The sequence below is a fragment of the Anopheles bellator genome, chromosome 2, assembly GCF_943735745.2.
Source record: "Anopheles bellator chromosome 2, idAnoBellAS_SP24_06.2, whole genome shotgun sequence".
In the NCBI taxonomy this organism is placed as follows: domain Eukaryota; kingdom Metazoa; phylum Arthropoda; class Insecta; order Diptera; family Culicidae; genus Anopheles; species Anopheles bellator.
Genome location: NC_071286.1, coordinates 84,696,299 through 84,720,857, shown reverse-complemented (window position 1 = coordinate 84,720,857; position 24,559 = coordinate 84,696,299). Strand labels below are relative to the sequence as shown.

Below are 24,559 nucleotides of genomic sequence, written 5' to 3'. Positions count from 1 at the left end.
TCGCTTTTCCACAGCTTTGTCGACATTGTCGATCACCCTTGCGTTAGCAGTCGACGTGAGGACAAATGTCGTTCAAGTTTTCAGCTTCAATTTCGCCAAAAAATCAATCTGCGGGGACAGACGATGCGTAACGTAATGTTTTTGGCACTTCAGATTAATGCCAAACTGCTGCGCTTCTTTCAAAACGTATATGTTTTGGGCGAGGCGTAAGCAGTTTGGCATTACACATTAATTTGAAGCTAGTTTTTACGCTTCGTGTGGCCTCCCAGATATGGTTGTCTCGCTCGCTTTTCCACAGCTTTATCAATCGACATTGTCGACTTTCGATGTTTGCAGTCGCTTGGAAGTAGTTTTCCAAGATTCCTATACATTGGCATTTAAGTGATTGAAATCCAAAATTGGTTACGTTTCTAATTTTAGCTACGTAATGAAATGGTTTCGATTGTTAAAATTTTCAACAACTGTGAATTTCTCATGCTCATGAGTCGACATTCATAAAACCTTGCAAGATCACAATTTCAACGCGCTGTCAAAACCAGATGTCAAATTTCTGTTGCACGAGTAAACATTAAGAACCTATTTTCATTCAACTTCTGTTTCGCAGTCGCTCACTTTTATCATGGCTCTTTTCAATAAGCTCCAGATTGTTCTCGGATTTTTATCGCTGCTACACGCAGCATACTCTGCGGCCCAACGTTAGCAAAAGCACGTTACAGCCCTTCGTTCAGGTTTTCACAAATACTTTTTAATCTTTACAGATCGCTCCTACCTTCGAATTACTGAACAAGAATTTTCCCAGCTTCCGATTGATGTAGGTGATGTATACCAGCATATTACTTTCCTACCAGTTTAACATGCATTTATCTATTTTCAATGCTTGATAGATAATCGCCCAAGCCATCGTTAGCTTGCTGTACATAATCTACAACATTCTGCAGGTGGTCGGCGATTTTAAGGAGATCCGTGCAGCTGTCGATTTGCAGGCAAAGTCGTGGGAAACCCTCTCCAATATACCGTCTTTCTATACGTTCAATCATCGAGGTAAAGCCTTGTCCCCGCTGTACGAACCACCTAATCCGGAATCCACCGATCGGGTGTATTCATCGGACCAACTACTAGAGTAATTGAACATCTGAACCAAATGTTGATTAAAAATATTCCTCGAGTGTAATCGGGCGAACATGTGTTTTCATTTGTCCGTTTGGTTACCCCATTTTATTGTCCTGCTTCACACGTTACAACATTTCTACAGGCCACACACCGGTTTCTTGAAAGCAACGCATGAATCGAATCTCAAAAGTGATAACAATGGCACAGACGGTCTCAAATAATTGACCAACATTACGAAGCCCCCCACACGGGGTTTGTGAAAAAACTAGTGCTTCCAATCCCAGGGTATACAAACCGTACCGTCTGCCAGCACGGAGTAATACGTCGTGATGTTGAGATTTAACTCGGCCAACTCCAGCTCGGCGACCGTTCCCTTCGCCAATAGCTTTTCGAGACATTCAATCATGCGATCCGGGGTTACAGAGTCATCTTTAGCCAGCGAAAGCAATCGAAACTGCGCCAAGCAGCGCGCGTGCAGATCTCGCTCGATGTGCTTTTGCCGGTCGTACGAGCTTTGTTTTTCCAGTGCTTCTGCCAAATGGGTGGATAGGAAATCCACCAATAACGAGCCCGGGCAGGTGGCTGGAACGATCAATTGTCCAGTCGGGCTTACCATCAATGGCCCCGCTTCTGACTCGACCACAAGCTCATACTGAGACAACGTTTCTGGCCACACCTTGGGGAACTTTGATTTGCTCAAGTAATCGAGCAACGTGGTCGTAATCCGGCGCAAGTGGGATGCGTACGCCATAGCTTGCGCTTTCGGCATAAACTTCCGCCGACCGATACGGATGTTGCGCAACACCTGGGACAGCGCGTACTCGTAAGCTGGAAGTTTACTCAAGTAGCTATCGTGTTTGTCGATGGTTTTGATTAACTAAAAACGGAAAAGCAGACATACGTTAGACTTTTTCTGCACTAGGTTTTCGTGGCGAAACATACTTCTAGCCAATTCCATTGTACGTCTCCCGTAAATAGCATCACATGGCCCTCAAGACTGACGCCAGTGAAGGCCGCAAACACAAGAGTGCGATCTTTCAACCCATCCATGGCTCCTGGGTGGAGCTCTGCTAGCTTTTCAAGACTTTTCAAGCAACCCCGAAAGTGCTCCACGTTCCATCCACAGTCGTAGATTATCTCGCGCAGCTGCAGTTTTTTGGTAACGCCCTCCTTCAATTTCTCTACTTCTTCCTGCAGCTCCTGAACAGCTTTCGTACGAACCGCCGCCGTGACAACGTTCGTTCGAAGCCACTTTCTGTGTGAAGGATGCATACGCGGTTCATTGCGGATAGGCCGCCCAGAAGAGACTGTGACACGGTAAATGGGAACTCACTTGAGCGTTTCGTTTTCCCGTACTTTTTTTATCCTAAACTGAAACATATCGAATTCCTGCTCGAACGGAGATTCGTTCTCGTCGTCGGTTCCACGCTCCTTGCCGAAGTTGTACTCGGACCGTTTTCTGTAGTAAAAAGATTGCTGTTGCCGTTGCTGGAATTCATCGAATGTAGCCCTAGTCTGTGTCGAGGCCGCCGCATTCGTGGTCTGCATTTTGTCAACGAAATCCGTGGATAAATTGCATGATTCCAGTATTCGACGGAGCACCACTTTCGCGTCGATGGTGCGCTCAAGGGGCACTTTGATCAAATGGAATGTGCCTCGATCCTGCGGTTCATTTGATGTGCGGATGTAAAACGGCAGCGTTCGTGGTGTTGATGGAAGCACGCGCCGTTGGCTGAGCAGTGATTCCAGGTGGGCACTTAGCTGTTTAAGTGAGTCCTCGTTAACCTGTTGCTGCTGAGGATAGCGCCCGAAAAGATCCGGGTGAACGGCAAAGTAGAACGGCCGCAGCGCCGTGGCCACTTCGGAGGAACTAATCAATCGATGCATTAGCAACGCACCACCAGGCCGCACTACACAGAGACTCGTACTGCAGGGATGTTATTAGCGAAAAGAGCACAGAGAAAAAGGGCGCAATGAAACATTTGTCCAAATGCCGCTCGACCGCATCGGAGAGTACCATTTTTGGAGCAAAATGTACATTTTGCGCCTCTTATTGCACCCGCGCAATTACGCTTGGCTACGACGTAAGTAAAATTACAGAAGATTCATGGTCAAAGGCCAAATCAAAACATGCCAAGTTTGTGACAGCTGATCTCGCAGCAAAGCAACCAAGGCCAGCGAAACAAGGATACATATACTGTAGGATTGAGTTCGCAGGTGGTAAACAAGCCTCGAGAGCTTGACAATCCAAATTTGTGCACTGTTTGTAATTACCATTTAGATTGAACCGAAACGAAGCAGTTAGATTGAACCATTCCTTGTTTATTGAATAAATAAAGTTACTCTAAAAGAATCCCCTTTTCTGGCTGTGACAGTTCCATGGGTTGCGTGTATATCGTTTATTTCTGAAAAAATGTGCAACGCAGTATTGCGTTACAGAGAAATCCGCCTTGCACAAGTGCACATCTAAAGCTAACGTTTCCTACGTGAATATATTCTTATTCTTTCTCGTATTTTAGTGAGTTCCGTAAACTTTCCGATATTCCACAAAGTGTGGGATTGTAGATTCGCTAACAGATTATCAGATCAGTGGACATGTGTTGAATAGTATAAGATTACGTTTAAGGCTTCTGTGCTTTCACAAGTGGGGTGGTTTTCGATTCGTTGTTGTCGGGCGAACGTGCTTAGAACATAGCAAAAATCAAACGAAACATGTTACCGCACAAACGTTAAGTTCAACAAATATCTTGTTCGGCTATGGCGCAGATACTGTGAGAGAAAACTGGTCACATCATATGTTCATCCTCGGCCGGCGTTTCCAACTTTTCACGCAGTAAGCGTTGAGACTGTTTGCTGCTGTTGCTGCACCTGGACGGTTCGGGATCCTTGGGCAATCTCACCGGCGCGGACGCTTTTAAACTTGAGGAAAGCATCAAAACCATACCCAATCATGGCACAATAGCCGAAGAACTAGAACACGAGGAAGAAACGGGAACAATTTTTAATTGAACTTCATAGCACCCAGGCCAGACCCCAGCCATACCCCCCACTTACCGCAGCGGCCTGAAACGCCTCGATACTGGTGGCGGCAGCGATCGAGGAGGCCAGCATGTACAGAGCCGCCCAGGCCGCACAAAAGTACAGCTCTATTTTTAGCCACGGGATTTTGTGAAACTTTTCACAAACATGGAACAGATAAAACACGAGCATGATTCCGCTGAACCAAAAGCCGAGCATGGCCACCGTGTTGAAGAAGGAGCCTTGCGGCCGAAAGCTGAAGTACGAGAACTCGATGCAGATGAAACCGATGAGATTCAGCACGATGCACACGATTTTCACGATGCCCGGTATCGTGCGAATGTACCCCGGATCATAGCGTACATACGGCTGCACTACGGTTTGCTGCTGCGTGACCGTTGCGGTTTGCGTGAATTCGGACATTGTGGTTCGTTCGATGACCGGTTATTTGAATACTTTAAGGCTATATTGTTGGGGATAAATGTGGCCCGTTATCCGTTTTCCAGGCTAGGGCGAAACGAAAAGTAGAAGACAATCAACGGTAGAAACAGTGTTTGCCGCGCGGTTTCGATTAGTATTTACGGTAAATTCCATCTCCACCCTTCCCTTGTTCGGTAAAATCGATAAGCAATGGAAAGGAAAGTGAAACTAGAAAGGGGGTGTGTGGCGAACCATCACACTGGCCCTTGCACGAACGAAGAAAAGGCATTGGTAAGGTAAAAACTGTATTTTTTCCTTTTCTTTCCGTTATTGACGAGCATGTGATAGGACCCGCCGAAATTTAACCTTGAAGGAGTGCCGATGGCCGATTGCTGTAGCTACCGCTATTTAGCAACCAGTTGATAATACATTCATAAGTGTGCGACAAGCTTCCTCCAAAATGACCTTAATTTAATAATAGAGGCCGTATAAAGCGAACGACCACGCTACCACCCACTGCGGTCACATTTTCAATTCAAACACTGTGTGGCAGAGTTTACAGTTTTCTCCTTCAGCCATTTGCTGCGATCACATTCGTAAATTAAAGCAGACGCTGCATCTTTGCACAAACAGAAATAAATGATGACTCAAAACGCAAGCCCAACTCCTTTAACTGCTTTGCGGTGATGTCACGAAACAAGGCCCATTCTGATGTAAAGAAACACCGTGGCTCACCTGTGGAACGACTAGAGACACTGGGCCAGACACTGAGGCGCGGTTTTACGGCGGTGGGAACACGACCGCCAAGGCGATGAGACGTTCGCCTTAATTCTTGATATTTCGACACTTTCACTCGTACGCATGCACGCACGCACGAGAGCGTGGTTTAGCGCGAATGAAAAAAACAGCAACGGCGCAGAAACAGCAGGTTGTTGTTTCCCTGGGAGTGAGTGGGTGGATCACCAAGGATCTTCCAAACACGCACGGTTTTTCCACTGGAACCGGACCAATTTGAACCTTTTGGGAGGCGTAATAGTAATCACATCTTCGCGCTGGCCGTATCATGTTCGTGGTGTGGAAGTCGTGAAACGCAACCAACCGCAAGTGTGTTGGTAAGCTTTTCATCGATTGTTTGTATCCCACTTTCTATCGTTCATCGACTCACGCGCGCGTAGCTGTCAAAAATCTCGACCAATCCGTGGTTCGTTCCAGTGAATTTTGTTTTGAATATCATTGATTCGATCGATCGTTTCATGCCGATTGAACAGAAATAACATATTAAAGTCTAAAGGCAAAGCCCAAAGCAATTACACCACGATGTGGGTAGTAGTTTTTGGTACATGTTTTATTGTTCACATTCTTGTGTGTTCTGGCCAGTTCTTTCCCCTGCTTCACGGATGAAATGTTGTCACTAAGATATGATGTGGAACTAATTTGTTCAATGAAAAAAAAATATCACGGGCAAACCCTCACTCATGAGCTAAATTATAGATACATTCCGTTGACAAGGAAATCAGCATCGTGCGCGTAAGAAGATTTACCGGGACGACGCACTCTGCGACGGGCCACGCGCATCCGGCAGCTCAGTAGAATGCCCATGGCAGCAGTAAGTAGTACACCGAGGGTGAGCGAGAGCATAGCCCCTCCTGGCCGATCTGCATACCCGTCGTGGTCGGCAAATTCTATTTCCAAATCTTGGTGTAATGCTTTGAAATGTTCATGTACGATCGGAGAGGCCGCTCCCGCGGATTCCGATTCAACGGTCAAAACTTTATCCTTTTTAATTGTTTTCAGTTTTTTCTTCTTCTTCCCTCCTCCCGATCCGTGTGGCCCCGATGCTTCGTTCGTGCCATCGGAACTTTGAGGTCCCGTTGGCTGGTGATCGTGTTTGTGGTGCTTGTGGACCTTCTTCTTCGGTGGGTCTGTTTGTGTCGGTGTTTCGTCTGCCTCCAACGCAGCACCGTTCGTTGTTTCAGGATACGTTTCTTCGAATCCCTCTTCGTCGTACTCCACGCCAGCGTCACCGACAGTCGATTTCCCGGCGAATGATTTTTGCTGCTTTGAGCTGTCGCCACCCATCGGTTGGTTTGGCCTTTCCGGTCCATCAACATTACTCGACGCCAGATGCCGATCTGTTGCTGAATTGACACCGGAAACGACGCTAGGAAATGTCGGAACTGGCGGGGTTGCACCCTGCTGCGATGCTATCGGCCATTTCGGTGGCGATTGGTGTTGTGTTGGTGGTTGATTTAGAGTGGAGGCCTCTTGGCGCTGTACCGGGACGGGAGCAGGACGCTGCTGTAGCGGAGGTTGGATGTACTGCTCTTGCGGCAGTTGTGGCGACACTGGTTGCGGTTGTTGGGCCCAATCTGGCCGTAAGCCGTTGCCGCCCATCCACTGAGCCTGCGACGAAACTGATTGCTGTTGCAAAGCTTGTTTCTGTGCCAGATCTGGATATGAGTCACCTCGCACCGAGAGATACAATTGGTTTCCATTGACCGAACCGGCACCACCCAGGTCGATCGGCGACGCAGGAAGATAGCTCGATTCTGGGGCCGACTCTTGGTACTGTTGGGCGGATGGCATCGCGGACAGATGAAGCCCTCCCTTGTGGCTGAAGATGTGACTATTGGGAGTATCTAACGAAGAAAAACACTAGAGTCCCGCCTGTCTGCAGTGGACACACGCATTTCGTACGTACCTGCATACAGGAACTCGTTAAAGCCTGGACGGGGCCACGGTTTGGGGGCAGTCATAGGATCTTCGCGGTTGCGGTGCCCCGACGCCTTCGGTTGTTGCTGATCGGACTCGATCACGAATCGGTTCGGTGGCGGCGGTGGAAAATCCATCTGCTGGTACATTCGCGATCGGTCTGAATCAATCGAAAGCAGCGGTTTCGAGCCCCCGACAGCTCGAATGGGGTTTGCGCCGCCTATCTGCATACCGGGCTGACTGAGGTAGCCACCGCCGGAAGATGCAGAGGATACGGATGAAACGATGGACGCCGAATTTTTCTGCGGACAGTCCGCTCCCTCGTCGCTCCCGTCTTCGCACTGCGGAATGCCATCGCAAACGTTGTACACCGCTATACATTCTCCCGAGTGGCAGGAGAATTCAAAGTGACCACACTGCGTCTTTCTCTGTTGCGGTGCTGTCGGGGTGGCAGTCGGAACGATGTCTCCAAGGCGCACTCCCAGCGGAGGTAACGGTGTCGGTGTGGTGGTGGTTAGACCGGAATTCAGCCTGCGTTTACTGTTAGTTCCTATTGCGCCCTGCTTCAAACTGACCAGTTCCATTTCGTGCTGAGATAGAAGCTTGCTGGGATCGGGTTGCGCTAACGATTGTATTTGAGCGGCCAGCGGGGGAGGACGTTGCTCGATTGGGGGCGTGGGGATTGATAGGACAGCGCTGGTATAGTTGGAGTGTCGTGTAAACTTACAGCGGAAGTTCTCCGGGGGGCCACATTGGAAGAGGAAACACGTTCCGGGGCTCTGAGGAAAATCGTGGGAAAATTATAAAAAAGCCACAATAAGCAACAACAATGAAGCCAACGGTTGTGGGGCTTTCTCTGCTCCCCTTTAACGGGAACACTCCATTGCTAAGAAAGGTGTTAACGCTTGTTTTTTTCGGTTTCTGCGCTTCAACATATTTACACATAATAGCTGAACGCATAAACTGCTCTGACTTGATTAAATGCAGGATGTCGGATACTACATCGCGTTGATCGGGTCCCAAGATTCATTCTGCCAAGAACTTGTGCCCGAAACTCTAGGGTGACCCGAGAAACTGCTTAAGACTTCATTCACTTGAAAGCATTAGAGGCTGGATATTTTACGCATCGCCGACGAAATTTAGTACCACATTTTCTCACCTTTTCTTCAAACACGAACACATCACAATTTTCAGTTTCGCAGCACAGCCGCAAACATTGCTCGCGAGAATTAAGATCGGCATCGTCAACAAACCGAGCCCCCATGGAGCGTGATTCCTCTGTGCGGATAATGGTATTCAGGTGCTCGTCAAACCGCACTGTATGGGCAACCAAAAAGCATGTTATATTACGAACTTTACACAAACTGTGCCTAAACTACTTACCCAAACATGTTTCAATGTTCATTCGCTTGGCGATCGGGAACGTTCCTTCCGGCAAGGCCACCGAGCTATGGCACGGAAGTGTGGCGGCAGCCAAAAGCAGGATTAAGACCAGCCAAGTAGCGGTACTGGCCATTCTCGCCATTTTCCACATTTTCTTCATTGACAGTTTTTTTAATGCGTATCTACAATAGGGCAAACCCGGAACGAATGTTTCTTGACAATTCACTTCACTGTTCCTTTACACTCAATATACTGGCAAGCCGTTTATTTGTGGAGTGGAAGCAGTTTCTGTTCCAACAGACATATGGAAATTTAGTCCTCGCTATGCAGCTCTCGGCGATAAGTATGCTAAGGTATAATTCCTTAGGGCAATGTCAACCTCGGCGACACACTGCGTTTTCGTTTCACTCTCGAAGGTTATTATCGATTGGTTCTAAATGCGTAAGTTGCGAATAATACTTGCAGTGTCCTAGCTTCTGCACCTGAACGCGATGGACACCGTTATGGGAACAAAAATCAATAACACACGCTTATTGAGTGGCTCTTCTCTTTGCCTCTAGCTTTGCGGCCCACGATTGATGAGTAAAGTCTGTTCAAATCTTAAAACCATTAAAACCATTTACCTTTCCCAAACAAACTTTTGCAAAAACTTCACAAATCGCTTTCAAGTGCGGACTTTACCAAAGCAATGCGATCCACTGTTTCGGACTGTCTCTTATTGGGATAGGGAAAAGTTTGCATTTGGTCATTTGCTTGTATCTTTTGGAAGGCGCATGCGTGTCCCTCAGCATATCGGGCAGAACTCCGTGTAGATACAATAGTTCAGTAACCAATACAATGTTGAAAAAACGACCGGCTGAAGACGAAATAGAAACAGAACGAGAATATTCTTTCATTCTTCTTGCAATGAGTTTGCCCCAGAAGCTTCTTAACTTCTTTGAATGGTGGTCACATTGGCAAAAAACAGCTGGCAAAGGCGGGGCCCTTGAATGAGTTCGCTAGACCAATTTTAAACCTCGTCATTGGTGGTGGCATTATTAGAGTCCTAATCAGACAAGAACTGAGTTTACTCATATTCGATACGACCGATAACCGATAGCGCACATGGCTTACGCTAGGGTCCGACGAAAATGTAATGGCATAATAATCCTACTGCTTTGTGATATTTACAGCAATTGAGTAAAGAATGAAAGAATGAATGAAAGAATAAAGAATGAAAATACATTGAAGTGAACACTTTTGCAAGACATGCGACACGGAAAGGGAATAAGCAGAAGCAACTAATCCAGGATTATTCCTCATTAATCGGTTAGACACTGTGTCAGCAATGCCACAGTGACTCAAACAGGAATGATAAGGCACCACTTCTTCTCGCACATGTACCTTTGGAACAGTTTCTTAAAAACAAATCTTTCCTCTTCACCCCTTTGCGCGATTGGCGCTATGTCCTCGCGTTCTGATTGCGCGATGCAAACAAAAGAAGGTCGCCAGGTATTGAAAGTGGTGTTGGGGCGATTGAAATCTTACTAATGGGCGCTTTCGAACAGTTGTCTATTGGCGCCATCGGATGTGCAACACAACCGAGCGTTTCGCGTCTCCATTCCATCTTCACTGCGTTCAAGGATTTTTGAAGCTCCCGCTGTGTCTGTAACAATGTGCAATACTGTGCAGGGGTTCGGGCACTCTTTAAGTGGCCGTATATCTTTTATTTCTGCTTCTTGCTGCGCTAGGCTGTTGTTGATCGACGGGGATTGCATCATCATTGCGTCGTGCGGCCGTGCTTCTTGCACGCACGCTTTCAGATTTAGCCGCTTTCGGCCTTTCGTCATTTCTGTGGATTCGGTTGAGCCGCCTCACAACCCTCGCTCGCTCAGCCGTTGTTGTGGCTGAACAAGACATGCGACACCTCCAACAACGGATGTAATAATTTTTACCAAATTGCAACATTTGATTGTCATGCCTTGTTCTAATGTTTCCCCCGCTGAATCGACTCAATTCGATTCGTCCAATGGAACTGGGCCGAATCAAACTAGAACTTTGCATTAAGTTCACCTGTGTAACTGTGTACTGTTTTCTTAGCAGCGCTTTGTCGACATTGCAGCATTGCGTAATAGAAGTGCTTAGCACGCGTATGCTTCGCGCGTAACCCATGCGGACTCCTCGCGATCATGGAAGCATGGAAGACGGTCATGCCTATTTTGCTACCGCTGACACAATATCCTTTCATTTTGATCTTTTCCAGACTGATGCACGTCAGTGTAGATAACTTTTTTTCTTCAAACAGCATTTCTGCGGTGAAACAAACGTAGTGTTTTTTTTCGCCCAGACGCAAGACAGCAAGTGCCGCACTTCACTTTGCCGTATTTATTTGAAGTTTTACCTCTTCGCATAAAAGGCACATATCGTTCGGAACGATAAGAACAAGGCAAAATCTTGCTTTATCAGCGTTTCTCGGGTGGTATTGGTGTCCAAACCACCGGCAATACGCCAAGAGAAGATCAACCAGCAGCGTGTAGAAGGAAGCATTGAATCGGAACGGCGAAGTGTCGTCACCATGGTGAGGGCGCACGGATCTCCGTTGCATAGCCACAGACACATGCATAGCCTGTGTGCACCGCATCGGCACACACGTGTGTTGGTGTCTTATCATAATTGCTAGACGCGTAATTGTTGCTAGAATGTGGGGTCCTTTTCGTGGCCATTTTGGCCACGTATCGTTTAGCATTCTAGTTATGTTTGCGTGGACTTTTGCATAGCTTGATTGGCAAACTTTTACTTGTTTTTCCTAACCTGTCTCGTTTTGTTTTCCATTTCTCTCTCTCACCTCTGCGCTATTTCTTCGTGGAACTTTTTTCCGCTTATTCCGATGCTCCAATCCACCCTCTTCCAACTTTCTCTCTCCGTTGTTCGCACACTCTCTCTCCGGTCTCTCTTTATTTCTTTCGCTTTTAGTATCACATGATAAGTCTTGTGTGCTAAAGCACCCCTCATTTGCTGGGGGTTAGGTTCTCATAAGTATTAAAGTACTCTTTAAATGTCTCACATTTATGTGCTTTTCCTTGAAGGCGCTCCTCCGAAGCACCATGAATGCGTATCCCCCTTTTGTCTGCTTCTCTCGCTTTCTTTTATGCTCTCGTGGTTGGTGGAGTCTCTCCGTCGGTCCGTGCTCCGGCTCCCCATACGCTTCGCGGTGCCGGTTTGTTCAGTTACTTTGTGGCGCTCGCGAGAAAGGGTTCGGCAGTGCGCACGTTACGTTTGGGCTCAGATTTGCCTCGTTCCGACCCCATTCTGCAGTTTGTGGTGCGGTGCCGTCTCTTTCACTCTCCGCACCATTTGCAGTGTATCGCCCCATCAAACAGCGACTGAGCGTCTTTAAGGTACTGCTTAGTGGCCAAAATGTGAATTTAAGCGTCTCCCCACGCACAACACCCTACAGAGAGAAAGAAAGTACCTTACGCGTTGTCCGCCTCGTACGGTGGCTGCTCGTGTATGTGATTAGTGTTTTGTTTGGTGTGAGTTTTCTATTATTTGTGAGAGAATCTGCCTTCGCAACCAGTTCGTGAACGACCATAATCATAAAACTGAGAATTCCTTTCTTTGCCCTCGGCTCGCTTGCTGGAGGATGGTACATGGAATTATCGTCTTTTCGACTCATTTGTGTTTGCGAAAACTTACATTCCCTTTGTGCGAGTCATTGTTCAGCCGTGCCTTGCCGTAAACTCGGCCAAGAAACAACGTATTATTACCCAGGACAAACAATGCTGAAGGGAAACGAAGGCAAGATGCCATGGGAACCTTTCTAAAGTTATGCGCCTCAATGCAGAAGAGAGGAAGACGAAAACGGATGGCACAAAGTCGCAAGGCACACGTAAAACGGGTGGCTGGTTGCTGTGAATCGGTTCAGAACCGATTGAAAGCTATGGTTCTCGCAAGCCTCCCCCCGGGTGTAGTGTGTTTTAAATCGGTTCATGCTCTGTGCAATGCAAAATGCTGCACTTTATTTTATAAGAAAGAAATAAGTAAATGGCACACGACGAACCACGCCCATTTGTGCGGTCAACATGTTTTTCTGTGCACTGGAACTGTTTCGTGGCCAAATTAGGGTTCACTTTAATAGTGAGGCTGGAACAGATTCAATGATAATAATATGTATTCCAATTTAAAATACCAACATTTGTCGAAAGAGAATCCGTATTCCAGTGCTTCAAGATAAACATGTGCACAAAGAAATAAAAATTAAAAACACATACAGCTTAGCCAAGTATAGAACGAATCCTTCAATGCCATTTCAGGTTAATTTGTTGTGTGGTGGATGCTGCATCAGAAGAACTGTGAACGGTGAAAGTAGAGAAAGGTGGGAAAACCGTCTGGTGTTTCTGGTGGGACGAGTTAATCAAAGAACTTACACAACGGCTTACATTATTTGAGCTGTTTTATTCGTGTAGCCCGGTCGATCGAAAAAGGAAGAGAAAGTTACAAAAGCCTACTGCTCAGTATTTTAAGCCGTGGATTTTTGCTCTGTTGGCTGGTTAGTGGTATTGTGAAGTTTTCCGTTCGACGCGTTGCGAGTTCAGCTTGACACTGTATGAGTGACGCCGTGATCACGGAATGCGCGTTAAATATAGCGATCTTTGTGCTGGGATGCTCGCGTCGGTTGATCTCCATTGTGCAGCTTAAAAAGCTCGTTTTATGTATCGGTTTTTTAAAGTTCAATTATTTTACAATTGTTTATGTGCCAGCTAACTATGTACACGGTCAAGTGGCAACGAAACAATTGTAATTCTCGCAGAATTATTCATTAACAATGATGAATTGGAGCAGAATGTGAGAATCACCATCATTAGCGATAAACCAACAAATCTTCAGAAGCATGTCATCACTTTCAGCAATGCGTTGTTATTATCTATACAACCCCCCAAAACTAGGAGAATCATCTAGTGTTCGGTATAAATAGATTGCAGCCGGCTGGGTAAACAAGTTATTTTCATTGTTGATTTCATTCACTGATCTAGCTTTTCTTTCGCCTCTTGGCGTACTGGTTGCTCATGTCGTTGGTTTTTTTTCTGAAGAAAAATTAAAAAGATATTTTAATATCTTCAGCGCATTTTAACACACAGGAAAGGAACTGGCACTTGAAATCTATCGAACTGGAGGAAAGAGTAGTTTCGTTTCGAGACAGTCACTACATGTGCCAATAATGATACTTCAAATTGAATGAATATCAATCCCCGTTTAGTAAAAATCGATCATTAACTATATGTGTTTCTCTCACTTTCTGTTGTAGTATCATAGCACGAGCAATTGGAAACATAACAGAATACAACTTCCTACGCTTTTTTCGGAGAGGATCATGCAGTGTGGAGTTGAAACGATGAATGAATGCGAACGATCACCGGGCCGCACGGGACTGCGGGTGAATTTTACTGAAAAAGGAGAGGTTAAGGAGCGTCGCGAAAAATTCTTGACCGCCAAGTATGGATCGCACCAGATGAGTCTTATACGGAAACGGTTGGCCGTAGAAATGTGGCTATACGATGAACTGCAGAAATTGTTCGATCCACCAGTAAGTCACGGACGCCCAAAGTGTACACGGGTGCTCAATTAATACCATCTCTTTTTCCATGTACTTTTCGAAATATTTGCGGGATTAGACGGAAGCCATTGACGTGGATATCGATGAAATTCTGGATATGGACACGGATGACATAAGACGATCACATCTTTATGTAAGAATTGTTTTGTTTCAATTGCATAAGAGATAAGGAACATAATGACCCAAATTTAATGTTTTCTATTTCCACCGAACTTGCAGAGCCTACTGTCTACATGCAAACGACCACCTCAAGATATATCGGTATGTTGGTTGCTTTTCATATTCTTGGCATGTTCGCTTGTCAATACCGGATGAAACAGCTTGAAAAAATCTTTCTGTCATTCTATTTTCAGAAATTTATTAGTGATCTGTTGGACCGAGCCAAAACACTTTGAGCTGGACTGGTCATTTCTGTTTAAAAGTGATGTTGATTTAGTTTAAGTATTACCATTATTCGACACGATACAACCAGTACCACCCAGAGGCACCCAGAGGGAAGGCAAATGCAGCAAGCAATAGTGCGCATCGTTGGGTTATCGTTACTTTGACTAAAATCGTATTTTAACCTCGAAATCTACAAAGATCAACAAACTCTTTATCCTTGCTTACGTTGTAAAATCGAATACTCCTTCCAAGCATTTAAAATTATTTTTTAAATGAAAAGAAAATCCACAAAACTATAGTTTCTGCGAATCTCTAAGGTGGTAGGGTGTAGTCCGATTAGGCATTAAAACCTTTAAGTATATCTCACAGTAGAGTACCTCAGTGTAGAGAGACAGACTGAGCGAAGCTAAACGGACAAGAAACAGTGGCGAAGGCAGAGGGAAGATTAACATTTTCTCCAAAGAATACCTTAATCGACTCACGGACAAAAAGCTGATCTTGCACCAGGCACTGGCATCTAGTACAATGCTGGGTTCTGCGTGATGGATCGTAACAAAGTTTGTACATGGAAGTGAATAGCGTGCGTATGTAAGCGATAATATGAGAGATGAAAACGGGAACTTTATTTGGAGACGATGTAGTGATAAAACCCTGTTTGTAGGTTATGAAAAACGATACAAATTAAGAAATAAGTTAATATTATCGTCCTAATATCACTTTTCGAAGTAAGTTTGTTTTCACAAAGCAATGGTTTTATTTGTCGTTGACCTTTTCCATATGGGTTTTTAACTTTTACAGTATCCACTGGCCACAAAACTTCTGATTGTACACTGCCAGCAACACAAAATGTTTATGAAGATTCAGACTAAATGGTGAAAAAACGACTTAACACTTTATTTCTACTGATTGTGTGCTAGTACGCGTTCTAAACCAAATGGAGGGTCTCCATTATCGTATATGGAAATTGCTCAATAAAATGCCGAAAGCATGAAGTATTACTTGGTCGACTTAAACAAATCGCTGGAAAGGTTCCATTTTTGAATTCGTTTGACGGATAGTTTTCAGGATTTATGGTCTATGATCATAAATCATTCAACATTACATACGCAGAGACGGAATGTAGAATAGCAAACAAATGTTCTGTACAATTTGATAAAGGGTGTAATGAAAAAAGGAATCACAGTGGGCTGAAGGTGGAATTTCACATTTACTAAACGAAAATGCAGTAGTATGGCATATGCCACAAAATAAAATACAGCGTAGTAAAGAGTTTTACTTTGATAAGTAACTTGTAACCGCAAAGTGTACGGCGTTGCTTAAGCATTCTGAACCAGCTAGGGTGGTTTTCGTTTTAACAGAATATAAGAAATCAATTGGCCAAAATTGTGATTGGGCAACACAATCGATCCTTTTTTTGATATCATAAAGGACACGTGTTCCCCAACACATCAGTTATCTTTGGACGTAAACAATCTATTTGGTCATTTTCATGTTTAGAACTAAGCACTGTTTCTCGCTTGCAAATATTTGTACGATCATTGTGGCTGCAGCATCGTTGAAAATTGAAAAACGGACTTTTATTTCATTCCAGGATGCTTCTTGCTCCTTTCTTTTTGGAAACCGTACATGGTACTGTTATATACTTTTCACCTACACTTTACTCCCAGTTTCTAGTTGCTATGCAAGCTATATCAAAGAATAATATCTTTTATCGAGCAATAAGTTAGTTAAAGCGGGAAGCGTGAACTTATAACAAATTATGGAGACGAGAACGGACGAAATGAAAACTTCAAATAATAAGTTTGGAGCTGCTCAGAGTGTTATGCTGTTCGAGCATAAAAAGTGACTAAATTCTATGTAAAGTTAAAAAAGCCACTAACAAAAATATCATTGCCCTGCACATGCAATCAAATGGCAATTGGTTGTGTAAACGCGCCAAACTCATGTCTTGCAATTTAGAGAGCACAAAAAGATGATGAATTGTATGCTGCCGCAGAGAACAGTGCGATTTTTTGTGTGAATTGCTGATTGAGCCATAGGCATATGCTATCGATGAAATTAAGCGTGCGATAATAAATTGACTATTACTCAAACCTTTTACCAACGTGCCGCAGTGTTGGCGAATGCCGAACGGTTAGCAACGCAGATGGCGACAAATATCACGGTTCTAGAAACGAAGATCACTGTGAAGGATCTACTGAGGCGAAGAGGAAAGTTTCCGGCTACATACAGAATATCTTTATACACAAGCTAGTAGGACGTAATGAATGCGACAGCGATGTGCGATCAAAAATATAATATAATTTGACCACCTTTGTGTACCACCTTTTCAAGATATCCGAAACCAGATACGTGCTCTTTTATGCTGGAGGACGTTCATGGCTCATTTTTAACCAGGGGAAAAAATTACACGACGAGCTGCTTTATGCAATTGTTTTATTTGCTCTAGCGTGAGAAGTGTGGGGTACTGCAATGCGAAAGGCTTCGCATCATCCTAAACACAAAATCTACAGTTCATCGTACCACGGCCCCATCGTTCTTATGGGTGGCATAAATAAGAAGTTATGTTAACCGTTTCATCCTAACATCATTTATTTACTTTTCGTTAGTGAAGAGTCCTTTGACTCCTAGACTGCTACGATAAACACAAGGTCAGTTAGGGAAACGAGATCGGTAGAAGTTTTGCTTTTTTGTTTTATCTAAAACGCATAACAAACATACCATACAATTCTCTAAAAACCGTTGAATTACACCTAATTCCTAAGCGGCAGTCCATCCTCCGCCCGGTTTGTGGGGCTGAACAAGGAATTTTGGCCCGCTGCATGTTGATCTCCCATTAGTGGTATCCCAGTGCCCGTTAGCAACTCTGTTTCGACATTTGCAAGGGCATTCTGATATTCCGTGATTTGCAGTGCTTCCCATTCCGCCTTGAAAGCAGCTTTCGGATCTTGCGGCATCGCTACGGCAGCACCAGACATTTGATCTTGCATGGATTGCGTTTGGTCGGCAGCTAAAAAGTATTACAAAATAATCATCATTCAAAGTAACGCAAAAAGTTCGCACGGAGCCGTACCATTGTTTTCGCCCAGCACCAGAGTGTAGATACTTCGCAACCCAAACACGTTTAGGAAATACCAGGAAGCGGACGATACCCAGGCAGCATCCAGAGACGCCAGTTCGATGCCCCTTTGCAACATAGGCTTGAAGCGCAGCGTCAGAGGAAATGGCACTTTGGTGGTCACGAATCCGGAGAACATCCAATTGATCCAACCACCAATAACAATCATCGGGAGTACATTGATAAAGTTTCCTTTCACCAAGTCTGATAGCATGGCCGTAGAATTTGGGCTGGGTGGAGCACGCTTTTGCGTTTTAAAGTATCCCGTTTCTTCGTTATTGAAATAGTGCCGACGCATGGCGAAGGATTGTTGAGTAAGATATTTTCCATTTTCCCGCAACAATCGCGCACGAATCATGGCCTGACTGTCCTGAATCTGTGTCACTTCTACCTTCTTCTGCGACGATATCAGTATCGAGAAATAGTGTCTGATGATTCCCACGAGGAACGTGATGACTACGATTGGCAGGAAAACCCACCCCCGAATGTTTGGATCGATTAACAGTTCGGCCATTGCAGCAAAACAAGTGAAACGGGCTAATTTTTGGCGAAAACTCGGCACACCACCAGGCAAGGTAAAAATTAATATTTTTCCACAGCCGTGACTGACAGTTTGCCTTGACGTTCCATCTTTTGACGGTTCCCATTTCGTCGTTTAACGTAGCTTGGTCGATTTTCCTCATCCTTTCCGCTTTGACATTTGCTCTACATAAATAAATAACTAAATTAAGTAGTCGAATAATTGGCTTTATTACTGCGTATCTTCTGTGTTCCCTCCATTACAGTCGTCGACACGGTTTCTGTTCTTCAGTAGAAAGTTTGCCAAATATTGTAGCGGCTCGGGGGGGCGCTCTTTTGCCAATAACTTTAAACCTTGCAGCAAGATGGGATTCACCGTCTGGTCCAAGTATTGGCGCGTTGGTAGGGATTGCAGATCTCCTCGGGACGTTTTCCTTCCACTCTCTGGGGCCGCAAGTTTGTTTTCCTTTTCCATTTTCGTTTGCCCAACGATTCCACAAGCTTTAGCCGATGTAATATTGGCGAAATTTCACAAAACTGCGCTTCGAACAGGTATTCTCGAATCGAAAAGGAGCTGACCTGCAGCAGAAGCAAACCTGTGTTTGCGAGCGCAAACAAATAGTGACAGCTTGTGGTTATTATTCAATTTCATCGACGATCGAGAGGGAACAGATGACAGAATGACAGGATGTAAACAAAAAAGTGCAATCTGTTGTGTTTTGTGTTTCACGTTGCTAAATAATTTTGTTTGAAATGGAAGAAATAGATCACACTTGCCTGGAAAAGTCGCAAACATTTGCGGAGGTAATGCCAGAAAACATATTTTGAGGGAAAGCCCATTCAATTGAATTTGTTCTATTTGATAGGCCGCAGGCAAGCTGGAATTGAACAAGGCGCTCGCCATATGCAAATTCTGTGGCAAAACATTTAAGTTTCACGCAATGCTCCGACAGCACGAAAAGATCCATTTCGGTGTCAAACAGTTCGAATGCGAGATCTGTGGTCGCCGCTTTCTTCATAAAGGCACACTAAAATGTCACCTGCGAATGCATACCGGCGAAACACCATATAAATGCCCACACTGTCCACTGGCTTTCCGCGGACAGACCGCCCTGAATTGCCATGTTTTCCGGCACACCAAGATGGGAGTAAAGTGTTCGGAATGCTCAAAGATTTTTGCAACAAACTCTATTGTTAAGCAACACATCAAACAGGTTCACAGCGCGACTCGATCGCACGTTTGCAACATCTGTGGAATTACTTACAAGTACTTGAAAAGCTTAAAGTTGCATCTTCAGAATCACGAGAAACGCGTTTGTCCCGAGTGCGACACTGTGTTTTCCAGTGTTTACGCAATGCTAAGGCACCGTAAAGGTCATGTGAAAGAAAGTACCCCATTTCAATGTGCATTCTGCAATCGCAGCTTTAAGCAGAAAGCCGATCTTAAATCGCATGATAGATTGCGCGGACGAGCCTTTCAGTGCGATATTTGTTGCCACAGTTTCAACAAACAGATGTTTCTAACAAACCACAAACGCCGCGTCCACTGGCAACAACTGGGTTTAGAACAATTGAAAATAGCACAGCCAAAGCAAGGTTGGAATCGTAAAGGTGTTCCAAAACCAAAGCACCGTGAATCGACGACTTACACCGATGGCGCGGGGATCAAAAACGGCTCGATCAAGGGATCTCTGACCCACTCGACAGTTCTCGATACTGACCACATTGGGACCAATTTTTACGATGATGAGCTATCAGTGTCCAGGAAGCAAAATGTTAGAAACCTTACGGATGCGTCTGTGACAACTGAAGAAACAACCACAGTCTGTGAGTTGGGAATAATGGACGATGAAAAAAATGCTGCTATGGTAAGAAAAAATATTAGGATCCGGTACGCTGTTTCAATCACATTTATATTTCATATTGTATTTCAGAAGCATTTTGAAAGTGCATTCGCAACGAACGAGACATTAAGTGGACGTGATAACGATGTATCGGAAAAGTTGCTCGATAGGTCACACGACAGCCCATCTTCAACACTCCCCACCACCTCAGAACCTCTAACCAATCAACGGGATAAGACTCGCCGCAAACCGAAAACTGAACAAGAGGTAATCAAGTTGATATGCATTGTACTAAGAATTAGCTCTTCATTGACTGTTTTAAATTATTGTACATTTATTTGCAGCCTTTAATTTGTGAGATGTGCGGAAAACGGTACGCTTCTGCCACTACACTCGCTGTCCATCGTGCAAACCGGCACCACTCTCAGCGCTTCCCTTGTGACAAGTGTGAAAGATCCTTTGGATATCGCTGTTACCTGGAGCAGCATATCCGGATGCAACACCAAAACGAGCTGATAGTTTGCAAACTGTGCACGAAGAGGTTCAAATATGTGCAAGATTTTAAAGTGCACATGAAACACCACGATGACGACAAACCCTTCAAATGTGATCAATGCACGTCTACGTTTCGATTTCCGAGTGCTCTGCGAAGTCACCGCTTGCTTCACAGCGACGAGTGGCCGTTCCAGTGTGACTGTGGCAAGCGATTTCGCTTTGAGAACAGTTTACGCGTACACAAACGATTGCATGGGGGAGAAAAACTGTTTGCATGTTCAGTTTGTGACCGTAAATTTGCTACCAAGGCACCAATGTTGCGGCACATGCATAATGTGCATAAAAATGGCAAACAAATGAGCTGTGCGGTATGCAACGTTGTGTTTTATAAAAAGGTAGATTTGGTGGTTCACCAAAGCAAGGAGCATCCCAATCACGTTTTGGTCGGCAAAGTGTCACGGGTTTATAGCTGCGAACATTGTGGTAAAGAGTTTATCAAGAAAAGCAACTTGAAAACACATTCCTACATCCACGAGGATATTTATAGATATAGCTGCAAAGTGTGCCTTGAAAATTTTAAACAATATGCCGGTCTGCGGAACCACATGATAAGCACACATCGACAAACAAAAGGGACGGAGAAGCCCGACTAGAAAATAAATTGAGTTCCGATTCACGTGCTGAAATTGGATATTCATTTAACCTTTGAAAACTTATGGAGAACATCAACAAACTGAGTTCACTTTATGGTCTTTATTCTCAGCATAATTCTGTGTATGATGTAAAAATTTAAAAATAGAATTATTTAACGAGCAGACTATAAGATCGCCTTTCCAACGCTTTTTTAAAAGTTGCAGTACTCAGCCAAACACAAAAACGCAGCCAAAGAGTCCTCTACTGTGGGGCTGTCAATGTATCGTTTAACAACTTCGCAGCAAATGTAAACAAAAGTGCCTCGCGAGACGTTCTGCAAAAATGCCGAAAATATTCACCCCTACTAACCAAATCCGCCTTACGAATGTGGCTGTCGTACGTATGAAAAAGGGTGGCAAGCGATTCGAAGTGGCTTGCTACAAAAATAAAGTACTTTCGTGGCGCAACGGCACCGAAAAGGATCTCGACGAAGTGTTGCAGACAGTCGCTGTTTTCAACAACGTTTCCAAAGGAGAGGTGGCGAAGAAGGAAGAGCTGCAGAAGGCATTCGGGACGGACAATGTGACCGAAATTTGTAGAGAAATTTTAGCCAAAGGCGAGCTGCAGGTTTCAGAAAAGGAGCGCCAGGACCAGTTGGAATCGATGTTTAAAGAGATCGCTACTAATGTTGCCGACAAGTGCGTTAATCCAGAGACGAAACGTCCCTATCCGGTTTCAATAATTGAAAAATCTATGAAGGACATCCACTACTCCATAAAACCTCATCGCAATGCCAAACAACAAGCGCTTGATGTGATTCGTCTGCTCAAAGAGTCGATCCCACTGGAACGTGCAAAAATGCGTTTGAAGCTGACGCTACCGGCGAAGGACGCCAAACGGTTCAAGGAACGCATAGCAAGAGTTAGTTCAACGGCCACGGAGAGCGAAAAATGGGAAAGCGAACGACTAGTGCTAACATGCCTTATTGATCCGGGTAGCTATCGTGAAATGGACGACATTATGCGGATCGAATTGAAAGGGGCTGGAGCGCTGGAAGTGTTGAACTTGAAGGAAATCAAAGAAGGCGAAGAAGTCCTGGAATAATCTACCGTATACGGCGCATGAAAGCTTTACGAAACATAATTTGAATGAATTTGTTAAATAAATATTGATTTGTTGACGAAAATGATCATGCCATTACATTGGACGCTAGAAGCAGGGGGAAAATTAAGAAATAAGCTCCAAAAGCTGATTGAAGACAATTCTACAATTCTGGATATTAATTAACTAACTATAGGCCCATAGGTTTGTTCCGTACTTAAGAAGGAACTGTTGCATGCATTCAAGGCTACGAAGTGTTTATTTTTAATGTGTTTTGCCGTTATAATACCACACACTTTGCTACTATTGTTGCGTTAATGGGAAAACTTGTGCAGTAAATGAGTGTACATTTTTGTGTACACACGCAGTTTCAACCAATCTGGAAGTATTTTTAAAAGAGCAGTCTACAGCAGGAAATAAAAAGAAAATGTTAGTATTCATAGCAAAAGTATCATGCGCACTACGTTCAAGTGGAAATACCTGTATTCCGTGTGTAAAGTGACCACATGTAATGTCAACTTTCCCAATCGTGTACCCTGCGTAATGCAAAAAATCTTTCACTTTCACCAATTGCTGGGTAAAATGCTTCTTCGGCGCATTCGGCTGCGTGAGGTACTCCGTCATATTAGTTTCCACGTAACCCGGAGAAACCGTTTGACATTCGACCCCGTACGAAAGTAACTCTTGGCGCAATGCTAGCGAAAAGCTGGTCATGTAAGCCTTCGTTGCCGCGTAAACCGCGAGATAAGGAGTAGGGGCTAAGGCCGATAGTGACGAAATATTTACGATAAGCCCTCGCCTTTTGCGTTTCATGGCGGGTATTAGTATGCTGCATAGCAACGTTGCAGCAGCCACATTTACGTTGATGAGACTCCAAAGCAATTTTTTGTCCATTGCTTCTAAGCGAATCGGCTTTTCGTTTATCACTCCAACGTTGTTGACTGCAAAAGTTAAATGCATTTGAATATTTCATTATCCTATGCTGACTCAAGAAGGGGTGATCGTCTAACCCAGAATGCCGATGTCAAGTGTAGTGAGCTCCGTTTCTAGTCCGTGATAAATTTGCTCGCCCTTCGAAAAATCGGCAACTAGAATCTTTGTTTCTACGCCATACTTTTCGGTGATCTCTTGCGACACTTTCTTCAGTTTGGCCTCGTTGCGTGCTATGAGCAAAACTTTCATGCCCTGCCGGGCTAAGTAGTGCGCATACCCTTTGCCGATTCCATCAGAGCCTCCTGTAATGACTGTAACGCGCATAAGACAATACAATCGAACAAAATTTATTGCCATTCATTGTACCTACCAGCCCATGGCCCATACTTTTCAGGAAAGTTATTGCCGCTCCCTTGGGTTAACCCTCGATAGATTAACAGCACTGGTGTGCGGAAGTTTTCATACACCCAACTGGCAAAACTGCAGATCCCTATGAACGTCAAGAACGTGAGCAGCATCGCGTGATGGGCGGATTCGGATGTATTCGGATGTGTGTCGACCGTCTCACGCAACCAAAGCTGCTCTACTGACCAAAGCTGTGCTGACCAGCCAGCAACCTATCGACACTCCCAACCTGCTATCGCGGAATTATAATTATATTAATCACGGTGATTGGCAACTCCAAGATTGTATAAAATAAGGCACATAACACACTTGATGACGTTGCACATGCGCACATTCAACGAAGGTTCGAGTGAATTCCGGTTTATCGAACTCGATACTTCCTTTCGGAGTAAGTAGCAAAGCTAATTACACATTAACCCGTTCGTTCTTCGCTCGCGATAAATGGCAAAGGCCTGATGCCTGTAAAACGAAAACCAAAGCAGGTCACAAACGTCAAAATATGTAAACACTGGTGATTGTGATTTTTTTCTCTATGTTTACATATTCATTGCACGTTCATTCATGGAATCTTGAGACTTCGGTAAAACAATGTGACTTGTGACAATAAACTATAATTGTGCAGAACACAAGACTATTAGAGAAAATGTTTGTACCTCGAACAGTTTCACATTATGTTTGCTGGACATTTTACACATCAATTATTGTAAATCGTGCATTGATTATTAGGAAAATAATGTAATTAATACAAACTACAAATTATTCATTGTTAAAAAAAAATTTCAAGAGAGCACATGGAAATAAGTTGGAAGTTTTTTTTTTTAATTTTCCCAGTTGTTTTTTCCATTTTGTATATAATTTAATTACATACATTTCATATCATTAAGCTACGTG

At 44.3% G+C, this 24,559-nt stretch overlaps 9 protein-coding genes across 12 annotated transcripts; 4 read left to right on the top strand and 5 right to left on the bottom strand.

Annotated features, from left to right (window-relative positions):
• The first annotated feature begins 565 nt into the window (after positions 1-565).
• On the top strand, positions 566-1,160 carry LOC131210571 (ER membrane protein complex subunit 5). The gene is made up of 3 exons (XM_058203840.1): positions 566-695; positions 759-811; positions 885-1,160. Exons 1-3 carry the CDS (start codon positions 620-622, stop codon positions 1,122-1,124), a joined length of 369 nt encoding a protein of 122 aa, XP_058059823.1. The 5' UTR covers positions 566-619; the 3' UTR covers positions 1,125-1,160.
• Positions 1,161-1,198: 38 nt separating this feature from the next.
• LOC131209544 (T-cell activation inhibitor, mitochondrial) lies at positions 1,199-3,218 on the bottom strand. The gene is made up of 4 exons (XM_058202634.1): positions 3,128-3,218; positions 2,444-3,037; positions 2,053-2,365; positions 1,199-1,987 (listed from the first exon to the last, which is right to left on the bottom strand). The coding sequence occupies exons 1-4, from the start codon at positions 3,148-3,150 to the stop codon at positions 1,376-1,378; spliced, it is 1,542 nt and encodes a 513-aa protein (XP_058058617.1). The 5' UTR covers positions 3,151-3,218; the 3' UTR covers positions 1,199-1,375.
• Positions 3,219-3,429: 211 nt separating this feature from the next.
• Positions 3,430-5,603, bottom strand: LOC131212069 (plasmolipin-like). The gene is made up of 3 exons (XM_058205795.1): positions 5,284-5,603; positions 4,165-4,635; positions 3,430-4,080 (listed from the first exon to the last, which is right to left on the bottom strand). Exons 2-3 carry the CDS (start codon positions 4,549-4,551, stop codon positions 3,937-3,939), a joined length of 531 nt encoding a protein of 176 aa, XP_058061778.1. The 5' UTR covers positions 4,552-4,635; positions 5,284-5,603; the 3' UTR covers positions 3,430-3,936.
• On the top strand, positions 4,814-16,923 carry LOC131212071 (protein phosphatase 1 regulatory subunit 14B). Of its 3 annotated transcripts, none has more exons than XM_058205798.1 (5): positions 4,814-4,839; positions 13,928-14,206; positions 14,295-14,369; positions 14,456-14,497; positions 14,590-16,923. In XM_058205798.1, the coding sequence occupies exons 2-5, from the start codon at positions 13,994-13,996 to the stop codon at positions 14,629-14,631; spliced, it is 372 nt and encodes a 123-aa protein (XP_058061781.1). In that variant the 5' UTR covers positions 4,814-4,839; positions 13,928-13,993; the 3' UTR covers positions 14,632-16,923. The 3 variants fall into 3 exon arrangements, with proteins under 3 accessions (XP_058061781.1, XP_058061779.1, XP_058061780.1); XM_058205796.1 differs by lacking the exon at positions 4,814-4,839 and adding an exon at positions 11,869-12,020; XM_058205797.1 differs by lacking the exon at positions 4,814-4,839 and adding an exon at positions 13,536-13,612.
• On the bottom strand, positions 5,929-9,350 carry LOC131212067 (uncharacterized). Its single transcript, XM_058205793.1, has 4 exons — positions 8,644-9,350; positions 8,420-8,577; positions 7,250-8,039; positions 5,929-7,187 (listed from the first exon to the last, which is right to left on the bottom strand). Exons 1-4 carry the CDS (start codon positions 8,801-8,803, stop codon positions 6,034-6,036), a joined length of 2,262 nt encoding a protein of 753 aa, XP_058061776.1. The 5' UTR covers positions 8,804-9,350; the 3' UTR covers positions 5,929-6,033.
• A 153-nt stretch (positions 16,924-17,076) lies between the features above and the next one.
• On the bottom strand, positions 17,077-18,325 carry LOC131212068 (ER membrane protein complex subunit 3). The gene is made up of 2 exons (XM_058205794.1): positions 17,694-18,325; positions 17,077-17,630 (listed from the first exon to the last, which is right to left on the bottom strand). The coding sequence occupies exons 1-2, from the start codon at positions 18,250-18,252 to the stop codon at positions 17,374-17,376; spliced, it is 816 nt and encodes a 271-aa protein (XP_058061777.1). The 5' UTR covers positions 18,253-18,325; the 3' UTR covers positions 17,077-17,373.
• Positions 18,326-18,931: 606 nt separating this feature from the next.
• LOC131208236 (zinc finger protein 30 homolog) lies at positions 18,932-21,249 on the top strand. Its single transcript, XM_058200888.1, has 4 exons — positions 18,932-19,061; positions 19,124-20,125; positions 20,192-20,368; positions 20,446-21,249. Exons 1-4 carry the CDS (start codon positions 19,011-19,013, stop codon positions 21,247-21,249), a joined length of 2,034 nt encoding a protein of 677 aa, XP_058056871.1. The 5' UTR covers positions 18,932-19,010.
• Positions 21,250-21,536: 287 nt separating this feature from the next.
• Positions 21,537-22,710, top strand: LOC131211004 (ribosome maturation protein SBDS). Its single transcript, XM_058204339.1, has one exon. It carries the CDS (start codon positions 21,572-21,574, stop codon positions 22,331-22,333), a length of 762 nt encoding a protein of 253 aa, XP_058060322.1. The 5' UTR covers positions 21,537-21,571; the 3' UTR covers positions 22,334-22,710.
• On the bottom strand, positions 22,455-24,092 carry LOC131211003 (inactive hydroxysteroid dehydrogenase-like protein 1). 2 transcript variants are annotated; one of them, XM_058204338.1, is made up of 5 exons: positions 23,978-24,092; positions 23,634-23,900; positions 23,341-23,574; positions 22,811-23,271; positions 22,455-22,734 (listed from the first exon to the last, which is right to left on the bottom strand). In XM_058204338.1, the coding sequence occupies exons 2-5, from the start codon at positions 23,779-23,781 to the stop codon at positions 22,645-22,647; spliced, it is 933 nt and encodes a 310-aa protein (XP_058060321.1). In that variant the 5' UTR covers positions 23,782-23,900; positions 23,978-24,092; the 3' UTR covers positions 22,455-22,644. The 2 variants fall into 2 exon arrangements, with proteins under 2 accessions (XP_058060321.1, XP_058060320.1); XM_058204337.1 differs by having other exon boundaries at positions 23,634-24,086.
• Between the last annotated feature and the right edge of the window lie 467 nt (positions 24,093-24,559).